General features: G+C 43.7%; 2 protein-coding genes across 3 annotated transcripts; one reads left to right on the top strand and one right to left on the bottom strand.

Annotated features, from left to right (window-relative positions):
* The first annotated feature begins 1,790 nt into the window (after positions 1-1,790).
* Positions 1,791-12,555, top strand: mlx (MAX dimerization protein MLX). 2 transcript variants are annotated; one of them, XM_053617327.1, is made up of 8 exons: positions 1,791-1,873; positions 3,645-3,681; positions 3,825-3,914; positions 5,243-5,346; positions 5,560-5,662; positions 6,102-6,201; positions 8,689-8,890; positions 9,636-12,555. In XM_053617327.1, exons 1-8 carry the CDS (start codon positions 1,832-1,834, stop codon positions 9,690-9,692), a joined length of 735 nt encoding a protein of 244 aa, XP_053473302.1. In that variant the 5' UTR covers positions 1,791-1,831; the 3' UTR covers positions 9,693-12,555. The 2 variants fall into 2 exon arrangements, with proteins under 2 accessions (XP_053473302.1, XP_053473307.1); XM_053617332.1 differs by having other exon boundaries at positions 1,807-1,873; positions 3,648-3,681.
* Positions 12,248-15,981, bottom strand: psmc3ip (PSMC3 interacting protein). Its single transcript, XM_053617345.1, has 8 exons — positions 15,605-15,981; positions 15,127-15,227; positions 14,672-14,761; positions 14,435-14,546; positions 14,029-14,174; positions 13,529-13,582; positions 12,922-12,981; positions 12,248-12,769 (listed from the first exon to the last, which is right to left on the bottom strand). The coding sequence occupies exons 1-8, from the start codon at positions 15,624-15,626 to the stop codon at positions 12,713-12,715; spliced, it is 642 nt and encodes a 213-aa protein (XP_053473320.1). The 5' UTR covers positions 15,627-15,981; the 3' UTR covers positions 12,248-12,712.
* Positions 15,982-16,370: the final 389 nt, after the last annotated feature.

The following is a 16,370-nucleotide window of genomic DNA, read 5'->3' as shown; positions in this document are numbered from 1 at the left end:
TTAAAAATAAAATAAAATAAAATAATTAAACAATAATTAATGCTTATTTTACAAATAGAAGATTAAAAAGAAGTACCACAGTTATAAAGAAAATAAACACAAACAACCTAGGAAGATTTAAATCTAAGATTATAAATATGTATGAGGGGACACATGGGGGGCGGGGTTTCGGATCCCGCCTCTGCCCCGTGTGTGTGGAGTTTGCGTGTTCTCCTCGTGCTTCGAGGGTTTTTTCCAGGTACTCCGGTTTCCTCCCCAGTACACAGACATGCGCTGTAGGCTGATTGGCGTTTCCAAATTGTCTGTAGCGTGTGTGTGTGTGTGTGTGTGTGTGTGTGTGTTGAGACCAAGTCCTTAACCACTCGAGCCCGAGTCCCAGTCCAAAAGGGGCCCGAGTTGGACTTAAGTCCGAGTCTTCAACGTCCGAGTCGAGTCCGGAAAGTAATTGAATTGAAAAAAGATTTGGAATCGCGATTGTAAACTCCAGCATTGAGCTGTTCAATGAATATTTTAACCTTCACAAACCACTGGCAACGTAAACGTAGCACAAAATCCCACCATTACATCTCGCCATCGCCATATTAACATTTTTTTGATTTTTATTTCATGTCATCGGCACCTCGACCAGTTTCCTATCGAACAACAGTGTCAAAAGAAAGGAAAAAAAAGAGAAATAGAGGTATACGTAGTACTTTTATTATCTTCCAAGTGTACAGTATGAAAATATAACCGAAGCGGTTTTGTTATTGTATCACACTATATCGCGTCCTCCAGTCGGAGTGGACATTTCAGTGATGTGATGCGTCTCCCCTACAGTTACATAGTCCGAGAGAGAGAGAGAGAGAGAGAGAGAGAGTTTATGATATTTACTGCATTAAGAAGTACTTTTCACATTTGACATGAAATTCAAGACAGGAATCGGCAAATTCTGATGTTTAGGGCCGGGCGATACGACTACGATCTTATTTCACCATAACGATACGTTCTCTCAGGTCGGTCTATCATAGTGTTCCGGTGAGAAATACTACGGAAATTGAGTAAAGCGATTAAATGTCAAATAAAATAGACTTCACTGTATGACATATACACTGATTTTTATTAGATGTATATATATATATATATATATATATATATATATATATATATATATATATAAAAAGTTATTCGGTCAAATGGGCTCGAGTACCTCAAGTCTAGCTTACCTAAAGTAGTAAGTTACTCGATCGTGCGATGGTTTCATCTCAAGTTCAGGGTCATCATGGGAATTGTGGTTGAAAAAGAAATGGATAAAGAAATATCATTTTATAGTTTGTAAGAGAAGCAAGATTCCTTGAGGTGAGCGTGACGTTAACTGGCGTTCTAATGAAATAATGTGCAAAAACACTATATCCTGCAATAATATTACATTTTTTAAAATTATTTTTATTGTTTTTATTTAATCGATAGAATAAACACTCATCGTCAGATGTACACTTTGATGTAAACAAACAAAACTGAACAACTAAACTAAAACAAATGAAATACTTTATGTGGTAAAACAAGCACGAATTGACGTTCCAAGAGATTTATCGCCCAATCTGGCAACCCTGATTGAACCACATTACCATTACATACCACATTGTCGCCAAAAGAGGGCGCGCGTCTACAGTTCACGTCTTGTGACTGACTCCCCAGAGGCTGTTAGCTGTAGTATGGCTGCATCCCAAATAACCACACACTGACTGTATACGCGCACTTCCTTAAGTGTAGAGTTCAGGACTCATACGCCCTACCTAGTGCTCTTCATATCCAGTAGGAAGCAGTTTGGCACTCAGCCCGTGTTTACCTCAAGATGACGGAACAGAGCGCGTCGCCAGAGGATCCCTGGCATAAAGTAGGCAAAATTCTTCAATTCTGTAGTAATTTGTTTGTTTTATGTTGTGAAATTAAACAGCGGAGGCGGTTTTACACGTGTAATAATCATAAAAACAAGTCGGAGATTAATGCTTTTTTAGCTTTTCGGGACATTTAAGTGAGCTGAGGTGTAAAAATTAGCTGTGTGGCTAAACAGCAGCATGATAACGCTAAAGCTAAACTGGGTTTTAAACGGATTGTTTATATAAATAAAGAGTGATGATGAAATGTGTTTACATGTAAAAAAGAGTGTTTAGCTCTTCAGTCAGCTTGTAGAGTCGATATTGTGGATATAATAGTTAATGTTTACTTGCATTCAGTGTTCCATGTTTGGACAAGACACTGAATCGTGTGTGTGTGTGTGTGTGTGTGAGAGTGAGTGAGTGAGTGAAGCGCTGTATAAGTACAGACCATTTACCATAATCTCCTGACTGCCCTCCACACACACACACCTGTTCCACTACAACCTCCCAGCTGTTACAGCCGCATACAGAGGAGTAGCAGTGTAACTGGCAACCAGGGATTTCTTTTCATAAATACTTATATTCTATTTATCTGTTAGTGTCCACCTGTCTTACTGCCTTCCTGTCTGTCTCTCAATATGTCTGTCTGTCAATGTGTCCACCTATCTCACTGTCAGTCAGTATGTCTGTCTGTCAATGTGTCCACCTGTCTTACTGCCTGTCTGTCTGTCAGTCAGTATGTCTGTCTGTCAATGTGTCCCCCTATCTTACTGCCTGTCTGTCTGTCTGTTAATGTGTCCCCCTATCTTACTGCCTGTCTGTCTGTCTGTCAATGTGTCCACCTATCTCACTGTCAGTCAGTATGTCTGTCTGTTAATGTGTCCACCTATCTCACTGTCTGTCTGTCTGTCTGTCTGTCGGTCTCTCAATATGTCTGTCTGTCTGTCTGTTAATGTGTCTACCTATCTTACTGCCTTCCTGTCTGTCTCTCAATATGTCTGTCTGTCTGTTAATGTGTCCACCTAGCTCACTGTCTGTCAGTATCTCTGTCTGTTAATGTGTCCACCTATCTCACTGTCTGTCTGTTAATGTATCCACCTATCTCACCGTGTATATGTCTGTCTGTCTGTCCATTTGTGCAGTTCTTTGTCTGTTTACCTGTCTGTCTGTTAACGTGTCCACTTGTCTCACTGTCTGTCCAGTTATTCATCTGTCTGTTTGTCTTTCTATGTCCATCTGTCTATTTGCCTTTAAATGTCAGTCTATTTATTTACTGTCTGTACTTTGTCTGTTTACCTGTCTGTCTGTTAACGTGTCCGTCTGTCTGACCGTCTAGTTACCTGTCTGTCTGCCTGCTTGCTTTGTCCTGTGCGTGCACAACTTGCACGTGAATAGAGCTGATCTGCACATCGATATAAACTGTCTGTCTCAGAGCTGTGAGTGTATCTATGTATCCATCGCCCTGTCTGGATCTGTCTCTCTGTCCACCCGTCTGTCCACCCGTCTGTCTTATCTAGATGGGCTACACGTTTATTAATAAAGCACAGGAAGCGTGACGTCTCACATCGTCGGTGTTGAAAGTAAAAGGGTTTTTTATTTTTGAGCACATCTCACAGTAGGGGTGTTTGTGTCCTAGATGCAGAGGAATAAAAGCAGGATGTGTTAGCCAGGTGTGTGTTGAGTGTGTGTGTTGAGTGTGGTCACATGTCTCTGTCCTTATTTGCGCTGATTTGAGTTTTTCCTTTATTCCTCGACCGACGCGCTGCGCTTCACCTCCCCATGGCTCAGCAGACAGACAGCACGTTTGCAGACAGCTTTGACCACCGTAAGTGCAACATTCCATTTCTGATTATTTTGTGTTTTATTAAAAAAAAAAAAAAACAGTACGGTTTTGTCTGTGATGCTCTTTGTTTATTCTGTGAGTTAAACTCTGATGCGTTATTTTCACTGGTGGATTCTCTTCGCCAGATTTCTTTGCAGAAAGTGCTCGTAAGGGATCAGTGGTGTCCAGAGCCAACAGTATCGGATCCACGAGCGCTTCCTCGGTGCCAAATACAGGTGACGGTTACAGTCCTACCCTCAGCTTATTATTCGGTTCAGTGTAAGAGTCTGAGCGCAGGAGATGCGTTCCGAGTGCATTTACATATTTAAGAGCGTGTCTTAAATAAACACGGTTCTGTACAAAATGTTTTAATCAGCTGTTGGAACTGTTTTATACAGACTGCGAAAAGAGAGAATTCAACTGAACAACTGGAATTAATGATCACTTTTGTTGTGGAGGGAAAATGGGAAGATAGGCGTGCTGAAGGAGGAGAGGCCTGTGTGTCTGTCACTCCCCCTGAAGGAGGCGTGGCTTCTGTCATTTCCACTGAAGGAGGCGTGGCCTCGGTGTCCGTCGTGCCCACTGAAGGAGGCGTAGCCTCGGTACCTGGCAGATTGTAGGAGGTGTGGTCATCTCTGAACCAGTCAGAGTGAAGGAGGCGTGGACTTTGTGAATGACAGCATGTAGGAGGTGTGGTCTCTGTACTGGTCAGCATGACCGAGGCGTGGCCTTAGTGAATGACAGCGTGTAGGAGGTGTGGTCTTTGTACCAGTCAGAGTGAAGGAGGCGTAGCCTTTGTGAATGACACCGTGTAGGAGCTGTGGTCTCTGTACCAGTCAGCATGATGGAGGCGTAGCCTTTGTGAATGACAGTGTGTAGGTGTGGTCTCTGGACCAGTCAGCATGACTGAGGCGTGGCCTTTGTGAATGACAGTGTGTAGGAGGTGTGGTCTCTATACCAGTCAGAGTGAAGGAGGCGTGGCCTTTGTGAATGACAGTGTGTAGGAGGCGTGGTCTCTGTAGCAGTCAGAGTGAAGGAGGCGTGGCCTTTGTGAATGACAGCATGTAGGAGGTGTGGTCTCTGTACTGGTCAGCATGACCGAGGCGTGGCCTTAGTGAATGACAGTGTGTAGGAGGTGTGGTCTTTGTACCAGTCAGAGTGAAGGAGGCGTGGTCTTTGTGAATGTCACCGTGTAGGAGGTGTGGTCTCTGTACCAGTCAGCATGACAGAGGCGTAGCCTTTGTGAATGTCACCATGTAGGAGGTGTGGTCTCTGTACCAGTCAGCATGACGGAGGCGTAGCCTTTGTGAATGACAGCGTGTAGTAGGTGTGGCCTCTGTACCTGTCACTCCCACTGAAGTGACAGTAACACATCATCAGTAATGCATCATGCCTGGAGTCATATATTCCAGCTCCATCACAGCGTCTGTAAGCTTGTCTTCTCGATCTTGATCATCGTACATTTTCCTCCTTTGCCGTGTGCTGCGTACGTGTACTGCTTCTCACAACGCACAGTCTCCTACAGGATCCACAGAGTGTTTATCCAACTGTTCATTTGTCTCAGATGATGAAGACAGCGACTACAAACACGAGACCAAGGACTCGTACAAAGACCGCAGGAGACAAGCGCACACGCAGGCCGAGCAGAAACGCAGAGACGCTATTAAGGTAAGACGCGGCGGGAACGCCAGGGGCTGAGATACCATAAAGCGGTTCAAATACGACGACGGTCGAAAGTATTGGCACCTCATGTCAAAATGCTTGGTTTTGATCGGGTCCTGAATTCAGTTAAACGGCCTGAGTTTATTACCATGTACTCATTTCCAGTTGTCTCTACAGCACGTTACTAACGAATGTTTTCGCTAAAACGCACACCAATAGAAAGGCTATGACGACCTGCAGTCCGTCGTACCCACCTGCCAGCAGCAGTCCGAGTTCGCCATGGCCGCGCAGAAAATCAGCAAGGCCACGGTGCTGCAGAAAAGTAAGAGTCTCACACAACCCACACTAAATTCGATCGATCTAAATCGGTACAGAGCATACAGCTTGAGGTCAGTCCCAGGGGAGGGGGAGGGGGAGGGGAGGGGGCTGCACGATGGCGAGGAAACCAAGTTTACGGCTTTTAAAGGGAAAAACGGACCGTCGAAGCAGGATATCGTGGGACGCTTTGAGACAAGTGATACCTTGGTTAATTTTAAAAATATCTCAAATTTCATATTCAGGCAAGATGTACACACTTGTTGTCATGGAAACGACACCAAGTGCTCCTCCTCGCACTCGCGTCAAATCTGGCGAAGTTTGTGGAAATGGAGAGTTTTTCATTTTAATTTGTGAAGTGTAACTGTAAAGATTTCTCAATCGAATTCATTCCCATGTAAAAACAACCTCTGTGTGTGTGTGTGTGTGTGTGTGTGTGTGTGCAGCCATAGACTACATTCAGTTTCTTCATAAAGAGAAGAAGAAGCAAGAAGAGGAAGTGTCCATGCTGAGGAAGGAAGTGATGGCGCTGAAGATTATGAAAACGTGAGTCAGGTTCCGAAAAGGACCTGGAAGGGTAAAGGGTTGGTGTGAGGGAGGAGAAGAGGACGGAGGAGAATAAACCTTTTTGTTTTATTATGAAAATCGTGAAAAAAAAAAATAGGAGTGAAAAAACCGTGCATTCTGATTGGCTGGAAGTACAGCGATGACGCGTAACGCTTAGAGACTCGGCATGCAGTGTTAGTTTATTCGGCACTAATGGGTCAGTGTAGATCGGGGTTTCCCCGACTCTGGGATTTATGGAAGCGCCGGTGTAGAGGAAAGCGTCGGCGTACGGCGCGTATCGCTTTAGGTCTGTTTAATATTAACGTGCCTGTAAAGATGGTTTCACTCGGCTTTTATGATCTATCTCAAAGGAATCATTGTTTGGGTGGGTGTGGTTGGGTTTTTTTGGTGTCATGGTTTGGGTGTGACTGGATTTGGCAACCCATCATCTGAACATGACACTGCTTCAGACGGTCTGTTGAGAGAGTGATGATAACCACGTGACACACTCAATAACAACTAGGACATGAACAACATGACCAAAGGTCACTATGATGAAATGAAGCGCTGAGTGTGATTTTGTTTTGGGATTTGTGTGTGTGTGTGTGTGTGTGTGTGTGTGTGTGTGTGTGTGTGTTTCCTCGCCTCCTTTGTGCTATGGTGGGTTTTTCTTTCAAACAGTTCTTAGATTCAATTCAGAATCTAGCATTGTCCCCTTTAGCAGAAATAACTTCTTGTAGGTGTTTTGTGTAATTGTCCACCAGTTTCGTTATGTTTGAGGGTTTTCTTGCATGTACGGCCTGTTTCAAATCCCTCCACAACATTTCAACGGGATTCAAATCTGTGCTTTGACTCGGCCGTTCCGTAACCCTCCGTTTCTTCTTTTTGTGCCGTTCCGCGGTGGGTTTGCTAGTGCGCTTACGATCATTGTCCCGATGAAAGGTCCACTTTCGGTTCAACTTCAATTTTCGGACAGACGCCCTCACGTTATCTTCACGCACCCTTTGATGTGATGCAGAATTCATTGTTGAATCAATGAATGTGAGCTATCCAGTCCCTGAGGCAGCGACACAACCCCAAACCATAACATTTCCACCACCTTGCTTCACAGTTGGTATGAGGTGCTTCTCTCTTTGATCTACACCAAACATGTCTTTGATTCGTCTGTCCAGAGCACATTATTATTCGGTTATTATACAAAAAGCCCGGTCTTTGTCTGTATGCTCATTGGCAAACTGGAGTCTTGCAAAGGCTTTTTCCTGGAACGCCTCCCACGCAGGTCAAATCTGTGCACTCTCTTTCCGATTGTAGAAGCATGCACTTTCACACAAACAGTTGCAAGACTTACTGGCAGATCCTATGATGAAACTTTGGGGTTCTTGGAGACAATAATTGTAGGGTTGGCGGTTCGATTCCCGGCCCACGTGACTCCAAATTCCAAAGTGTCCTTGGGCAAGAAACTGAACCCCAGGTTGCTCCCGATGGTAAGCTAGCGCCTTGCATTAGTGGTGTGTGTGTGTGTGTGTGTGTGTGAATTGGGGAATGAGAAACAGTCTAAAGCGCTTTGTAGAACCACTAAGGTTAAAAAGCTCTAAAACAGACACCATATGGTCTGCTCTTCTCCTCTTTCGGGTTGGGACGGCCAGGAAAAAATTAGCAGTCGTTTGAACTCCGTGCCACTTGTTAGATCATTTTCCTTACATTTCAAATAATATTTCAAATAACTCGGAGATCTCTTTCAATCCCTTGCCAGACTCATAGACATCCGCAAACCTTTTTCTGAAGGCTCTTGTTACAGAACTCTTTAGATCTTGGCATGACGACACCACACACCTCAATATAGCAAAGGGAACACCAATGAATAAGATCGGTTCCACCTGCACTCCCTAAGCAGGTTTCGAATTCACTGGCAGCTGATCCTCAACACCTGATCCTCATTTTATGGATTATATTGAAGGTGTGATAAATGTAGGGGTGTACTTACTTTTTCCACGTGAATGATCATTCGATAGTGTATCACCTTTATCAATAGGCACCGTTTCATCCGAGATATTCAACATCAACGTTTTCCGGCAGAACATTGTCGTTGGTCGGCGGTAATCACGTCGCGTCTCGACTCACGACGAAAGGTTTTCCTTAGCGATGTGCGACAGCAAATGTTTATTTCGGGGCCATAAATCGTCCAGCGTAACGATCTAGCGGTGCAGACGCGATGAGAACGAGGCACAGCCAGAGACCTACTTTAGCGGCGGCGCCCTGCTGTGCACTGACACGCATGAGAGCACGGATTCATCGTTTCGGCACGGCTCTCTTTAACAAAAGCACCGGCTTCATGAGAGCAAATTCAAAAAGAACCTATTTTTTTTTTTCCATGTGCTATTTTGCTGCGAAATAAAAAAGAAAAAGAAAAATCTTCTAAAGGATTAACCGTTCCCTTGCGTGTACAGTATGTGTATACGTGACCTGTCTGTTTTGTGTGTTGCACAGGAACTACGAGCAGATCGTGAAGGCTCACCAGAACAACCCTCAGCAGGGCAACGAGCAGGTCTCCGATCAGGTGAAGTTCAGCGTGTTTCAGAACATCATGGATTCTCTGTTCCAGTCGTTCATCACCTCTGTGTCCGTCGGCAGCTTCCAGGAGCTCTCGGCCTGCGTCTTCAGCTGGATCGAGGAACACTGCAAACCGCAGGTTACACACCCTGACACACACACACACACACACACACACCCCTTCTATATGGGGCAGTATGTAAATGAACGTAATGGTCCCCCATCAACCTTCATAGCAAAGAACCACTGCTGAGCAGAAATTAGTCAAGTGCTACACACCGACCTCTTACTTGAACACTTAACTAAACCATTGTTTTAATCTCGATGCTCACGGCTCACGGAAACCAAAAATCAGGTCGACATTTCTGTATTATAAATTCTTTATTCTGATATTTTTGAGATACCGTGAGCCGTAAGCCGGATTCACCGAGATTAAAACAAACAAAAAAAAAAACTTTTCACAATATCAAAATTGTTTGAGATGCACCTCGATTATAAAATCGTGTACGGCAGCACTACTTGTATCGTTCTCTGCTCGATATGTCGCGTTGCTTGTATTTCCTCATTCGTAAGTCGCTTTGGACAAACGCCTTTGGGGTGCGAGTGCTTGCACTGAGAGCATCATGGGATGGGGGTGGGGGTTCAGTCCTGGCTAAAAATCTTCCTACGGTGTATAAAACGAGATCTGCGCCTTGTTTGCAACTCCTCTTGCATGAGGATATGAATTCAAGAAGCGCAGTTCTTCGAAAAGAAAACTCAAATGTGAAAACGCCTTTTATCCCAGAGGCATGAAGCCAACAGATTACTGTTCTGCATCGTCTTCCTGTTGATTCTTCACCGTGTGTGTGTGTGTGTGTGTGTGTGTGTGTGTGTTGGTTCCACAGACGCTGAGGGAATTTGTGGTGGGTGTCCTGAGGCAGCTGAATGGTCAGCTGTATTAATGTGCTGGAGATCTCTCTGACACTCAGGATGTGGAGTTCACAGACTTCAGGTTGCTATATTTCTACCAACACTACCAAAGGCACAGATTCTTCTGCTTATTATTATTATTATTATTATTATTATTATTACTACAGGGCCTCAAGTGCCTGTTACACAATACAACGCGTGATACACGCTGAGCCGGTTGGATTTCCCACAGTGTAAATAGTTAAGCGTGTTATCCCAAGTGAATGTGGTTGAAATATAATTCTTGAAAGACAGACGTTTTATGCCTCCATATAAGGCAGACGATATAGAGGTGAATAAGCTTGTTTCTGATTAAGGTTGCATTGTGCGACAAAATACAGCCACGTGGACTGGGGTGTGTTCCAGCTTTTTTTTTTATTCACGGTATTACCGGAGCACAATCCATTCTGAGCTCAGGACTCAGGCTCAATGGCGTAGAAGTGAACGTCTTGCCAGTTTCTGGCGTACCGCTGTAGAATGATGAACCCCAGATCACAGTCCAGATTTCAGTACCGCCGTATCCTCCTGATGACCTCATACCTCGGGCATGATCACGGTCCAAATTTAAACACCGCACAAGCGTCACGCCGTGTTTGGCCCGTTACCGATTCTAAACGTCGTGACGGTATCACACGACTGCTTTGTTCCTAAGCTCGGCCACGTTTGCGCCAGAGTTCGTCCGCTCTCTGAGGCGTTCTGGCAGTCCAGGAAGAGTCCACTTTTCAACTCACAACCTCCAGTTCTGAACGGTAGTAACGTTAACTGATTAGATCCCAGAACCTTATGAGGAACTTAAGCAGTCTGGAACTTCCAGAATGAAAGCTCCAGAACAATAGCGAATGGGATTCTCTGGAATTCTGCCAGAACCTTCCTGCATGGGAGCTCTGGAATCTTCCCAGATGGAAGCCTCAGAACCTCAGCAAGTGGGATTTCTGGAACATTCCTAACAGGGAGCTCCAGAACCACAACAAATGGGATTCTGTGGAACATTCCCAAATGGGAGCTCCAGAACCTTCCTGAATGAGAGCTCTGAAATCTTCCCATATGGGAGCTTTAGAACCTTAGCTAATGGGAACTCTGGAATATTCCCCAAATAAAGAGCTCTAGAACCTTAGTGAATGGGATCTGTAGAGCCTTCCCAAATGGGAGCTCCAGAACCTTAGCGAATTGGAGCATTTGGAACCCTAGCAAATGAGCGCTCCTACCAGAATGATAGGACTGTGATTGTTCCCGAACGGGAGCGCTTTAACTACTTTCCAGAGAGCTACAGCGTCTCAGAAATGTTTGAAGGCCAGGTCATGACGAGTGGTGAAGTAGGGTTGTGTACGAAAACGCACTCCTGCAATGCTTCCGACTCGCCAAGCCGAATTTAACGGAGATATATATTTAAACTGTGTTGATCTTGGTGCGCAGGAACGAAAGAGGAAGTGCTGATCACGCCCACGCCACGCGACTCTGTGTTGCTCGCTCGCACACCCCAGTTCCACGTGATGTTTATCAGCAGCTCTTTAAACCAATGCAATAATGTCACTGTTTATTATGCATGTTGTGTGTGTGTGTGTGTGTGTGTGTTTGTGTGTGCGCTCTCTTGCTTACCTCTGAATCAGACTCCTATCATCAGACCCGTCTACGGGTGTGATCTCGACAATGTGATCTACACCGAGTGAACCGCTGAACTATCACACGTGCGCGTTTTCTCCGTTACCTCATACTCCGATCCCAAAGCACAACTCTAATTACAGAACCGTGGCTCTAAGTGAGACCGAACATAGCGAGAAGTCCTACTAATCCCAGATGGGGGGTTTTTTTTGTGTGTTTTTTACTATTTTTTTTTTTTAATTAAAGCATCAAGATTGTGAACCGTGAGGGGGAAGAAAAAAAAAAGAAAAAAAAACACGAGCACGTTCGTTCCTTACTCACGTGCCTTGAGTACTTTTGTTGAACGTACGCACAAAACTAGTCGAGATGAGAATTCCGTCGTCAACTTTTGAAGTCGTCCAGATTAACGTTTAGAGCGGGGGTGGGCAACGTTATCCGGGAAGGGCCGGTGTGGGTGCGGGTTTTCATTCCAACCGAGCAGAAGCCACACACGAATCTATTGAAAGCCAGGATCAACTGATGAAACAGGTGGAATCAAGTCCTGATTCCCATGAATCAAGTCTGATTCCTCCTGCTCGGTTGGAATGAAAACCTGCACCCACACCGGCCCTTTCCGGATAAGCTTGCCCACCCCTGGTTTAGAGTCACCCTTAATCTAGGATTAACTCCTTCCAGAGTTTCAAAAAGAGCTAGAACATTTATTTGGAAGCGGGGGGGAAAAAAGAATCAAGTGTTATGACATAATATAGGAGCCAAACAGGTTCCTGTATGCAAATCAGGTCACACAGCACAAGTTTACTACCACTAGGGGCAGTATTGTAGTCTATTTCTACAATCTTTTTTTTTTTTTTTGGACGAGCTACATATTATTCAAGTTTTGGGTGTCTTAGTGTGCACGTGTTCCTTTTACTCGGTACAAAGACATTTTTATTTAATAATTTAAAAAAAAAAAAAAATTTTACATAAAAGGATTAAGCCCAGTCCTGGATCAATCTCAGGAAAAACGGACTTCTCTGTGCATTCAGGACTTTTATTTTGATGAAAAGATGTTTAATCAGTGCTGTGCTGGAAGAAAAGGGAATTCTTTCTGTCTTGTCTGTCTTTAGCCATATTGTGGAAGCTCCACGCAATCGCAGCTCAATGCCTCACAGACCCAGACACTCTGTGCTTAAGATCTCCGCTGATCGTAACCAGAGACTGTTCTGTCTCTCTGAATATTTTTGTAATCAGAAAATAAACGTTTAATGTCGAAACTTATTTACAGTTCTGTGCGATTTTTCCTCCACCCACCCTCATACATACATACATACATACATTATAAATAATATGGAGTAGTGATGCTCGAGTATCTCCTCTCTCTCGCTCGGTCGTAGACACGTGCGTTACCGCCCCGGGATCTTCTCAGCCCACGGCGTCAGACGTTAGGAACCGTCACTTTGTGATCCTCGTCCGTTTCAACTCCAACCTCCTCCTGATCAAACACAACGATGAAAGAACAGTGATACCTAGCGTCATGAATTAACGTACGGCAAGCTAAGCAAGTGTCTGGTGCTTTTGGTAGTCGAAGTCGTAGCTAGAGTGAATTTAAAAACTCAGCTTGTCCTAGGTGCTCAGGCTACTCACCAGAAATTCCTTCTTGCTCTTCGGGTAACCCTCAAGAATGGCTCCCATCATATCGGTGGCCTGGATAATCAAAAAAAAAAAAAAAATGACACACTTTAGTAAGGAATAAAACCCTCACGACCATGCTGTTACAGGAAAAATAAACAATCAACGATGCAGAGGTGTAATCCGGCCTGACGTAAAATGGGAGTTATTCTTTTCTAATAACAGCACGTCCTGAGGCGTTTAATTCCTCTTAGCAATTTGGCAACCATTTCTTTTTATGCATTAACGGACGACATCGTACTTCTTAACCCATTTATAGTGACATTCAGAAACAGGTTACGTCCTGGAGACTCCCATCTCCTTACACTAAACGTGACCGTGTCAATAATCATTACATTTTTTTCCACTTTTAAATAACGTTTAAAAAAAAAAAATAAAAATACAAGCCCCTGTGGACGAGTTGTTCCTATAGAACAGCTACGAACGATGACGTATTAGAAAGAGCACCAGAACTACCGCTGTTGTGGGAAATCGACACCTTCTGACCAATCAGAATCGAGGACTGACAACACCCGCCGTGTACTTATAAGAGGACTCCTAAACGTTCGTTATTTTTTTTTACCAGTCTCTTGCGTTTCTTCCACTCCTTCGTATAGAGGCTTCTCTCCTTGTACACCTGCGAATGAAGAGTACAAAAGGAAGAATTACGAGCACAAATAGCGAGTTCTTTTGAACGGTTTAGATCCCTACATTCACGCCATCAGTGCAGCGTTTGCATTATGAAGCTGCTTCTTTCCTTTAAAAATAAATAAATAAATAAATAAAACAATTCCTCCTCATTTCTTATTGAGTATTACAGCAACTTAATTCAATTAAAAAAAAGAGTTCCCTCCGAATTCAGTAAGATCTTATTCTTCATTATTTCAAATTCACTTTGCCTGGGTACAGGAAATTCCAGTTCAGGGAAGAATCTGGAATACGGTGTGAACGGGAGAGAAATTTTGAACCCGGTTAATTACGCTTCTAGAACGTTTATGCAACTAGTTCCACCTTATATGAACTCGCCATCGGTTTTAACGCCGTTTAACGTGTTGGATCGTGTATTAAACGGATCTATCGGACCTTCTCTCGCTCCTCGGGCGTGACGTGATCGGTGGCCGATTTGATTTTGTCCAGTCGAGCTCTGTAGCCTTCGCACTCGGCCTTCAGCTCCCTAATCTGCGTCGTCATCTCTGCTGTGGTCAGCGAGCTGTTCAGCTCCTTCAGCTCTGTAGGGAAAAGCGCATCGGAGCAGGACAGAGTTAAACACGTCGAGCAAAATTACATCCGTCATTAGACCGTGTTCGATTCTTACGGCTCGAATGGTTTAGTATTGGTTTGAATATAGAGTTAACCGACACCTTCCGACAAATCAGACGCGAGCATTGTGAATACGTCTTTAAATGTGCGCTGGAACGAAACTCTCGCATCACTACGAATGATTTCCTCTCACGGTATGTCGCGTACGTGATGAACAGCAGGTGTGTACCTGCGTCGAGTTGCCTGCAGCTCTGCGTCACCGCCTCCACCTGGCTGCTGAGCTCCGAAATGCGGCAGTCCATCTGCTTCAGATCCGCGTCGCTTACATCAGCAAACTGAGACTGACACACACACACACACACACACACACACACACACACACAGAGGATGTTAAAGACATTTATTCCTCGCTGATTTTATCAGCAAACTCTTTACTATCTGCTTTAAAGCGTGTACACAAACACACCTGATCTGCAAAGTAGATCTTCTGCTTGCCGTAGACCTTCTCCCTGATCCGTCCATCTTGTGCCAGCTGCTCCATGGCCTTCACCACCGCCTACACACACACACACAGTAACCACTACAGAATCAGTGTCATCACATGTATATAATCCTTAAGAACTTAATTCCACATTACTTATGCAAAGCACATAAATAGTTTAATATATACGCATTATAAAAGTTTCTAACACACAGGAGACTCCCTCCATAAATGTCTCCGTACAGAAAACCTCACCATAATCAATGATTACACACTTTTTTGCATGGTTTGTGGAGCAGGTTCTTCCATATTAGATCCAATACACCGATTATAAACCTGTGTTTTAACTTGGAGCTGTTATAGAAAATCACTCAACACCTGACCAATCAGAATCGATCATTCTGAGGAGGGGGGGAGATTGGGAGGGGAGGTTATCATACCGTTTTTCCGAGTCCGTGTTGCTTCTGCAGGTTACCAAACACATCCTGAGCGCTGTACGGTCTGTTTTTCTCATTCAGATAAGACAGGATGAGGTTTGCAGCTGGAACAACATCAAAATATAACAAAAAGTTGCACGATTTCACACGAAAACGACAGTGTTATACCAGTTTTCGAACAAGTCCCGCCCACTGCTCCGTAATTTGCTCTTAGCGTCCCGCCTCCTGCGCTATGATTGGCTAGTATTTCATATTCATCAGAACACCGCCAATGGAGTCGTTAGAACAATCTATTAGCCAATCTTAACACAGAAGGCGGGACTTGTCGGAAACCAGATAAGCGGAAAACAGTCAACTGTTTGTGGTAGCACATCAGCCAACAATACTCACGTAAATAAATTCGTTTAAAACAAAATCTAGATTCTGACTTGAAGAAGCGTTACTCGTTTGGCCATATATAATGAATAACGTTTATACTCACCTCCGGATTCTTTTTTGCTCATTTTCAGTCCTCAACATCGACGAAACAATCCTAAAATCTGAAGTCTCGCGCGCCGCGTTTCATCATGGGAATTGACGTAATGACGCACACGCAACGTCACGTCACGTCCGGTTAGCGACCGCTATATATGCAGTCTCATAGGTTTGTTGCTAAGCACTTGACGGTCGATGTTTGCGTGAAGCTGCTTTACAAATAAGAGATAAAAACTGAACGTTGTGAAATATTAACATTTATAAAGACTTTCCTGAACTCAAACGTGGTTTTCTTTTTCGTGTATCACAACCGCAATGAAGGGTTAAAGTTTGGTTGCACAAAAATTGCCCCTCAAGACGCCATTTTGATTCCACTGAAAGACACCAGAGCACTGATTGTGTGAAAGCTTGATTTGATCAATCAAAAAAAAAAAAAAAAAATATATATATATATATATATATATATATATATATATATATATATATATAAAAAATGCAACACATAAGATGTAAAATAAGACCACAAAACTGTGTGCATCTTTACAGCAGCCTTTATTCATAACCTACAGACTGACAAGCTTTTCACAACACTTCTCTTATTTTATATATATTAAAAACAAGGGCATTTGTAAATGATTAGAATTCATATTTACATCATACACTACTTTTTGAGTTCTTACTCACTCGGTTTTCATCTCTATATTATCTCAAATTAAACATAATTTGTAATTACCTGGCCAAATTCTACGACAAACACGTCTGAGTACATGATG

The sequence above is a fragment of the Ictalurus furcatus genome, chromosome 2 (assembly GCF_023375685.1).
Source record: "Ictalurus furcatus strain D&B chromosome 2, Billie_1.0, whole genome shotgun sequence".
In the NCBI taxonomy this organism is placed as follows: Eukaryota; Metazoa; Chordata; class Actinopteri; order Siluriformes; family Ictaluridae; genus Ictalurus; species Ictalurus furcatus.
Note: the sequence above shows the minus strand (reverse complement) of the source record. Positions and strands in the feature narration are given on the sequence as shown.

What these genes read in the sequence shown, in the direction of transcription:
- psmc3ip (XM_053617345.1), bottom strand. Translation starts at nt 15,626, where the DNA reads ATGAGCAAAAAAGAATCCGGAG. An exon ending in CGCCCGAGGAGCGAGAGAAG is followed by an intron (nt 13,583 to 14,028) that starts GTCCGATAGATC and finishes CTTCATTCGCAG; the next exon opens with GTGTACAAGGAGAGAAGCCT. An exon ending in AGAGCAAGAAGGAATTTCTG is followed by an intron (nt 12,770 to 12,921) that starts GTGAGTAGCCTG and finishes GTGTTTGATCAG; the next exon opens with GAGGAGGTTGGAGTTGAAAC.
- mlx (XM_053617327.1), top strand. Translation starts at nt 1,832, where the DNA reads ATGACGGAACAGAGCGCGTCGCCAGAGGATCCCTGGCATAAA. An exon ending in CAGAGGATCCCTGGCATAAA is followed by an intron (nt 1,874 to 3,644) that starts GTAGGCAAAATT and finishes CCCATGGCTCAG; the next exon opens with CAGACAGACAGCACGTTTGC. An exon ending in TGCAGACAGCTTTGACCACC is followed by an intron (nt 3,682 to 3,824) that starts GTAAGTGCAACA and finishes TCTCTTCGCCAG; the next exon opens with ATTTCTTTGCAGAAAGTGCT.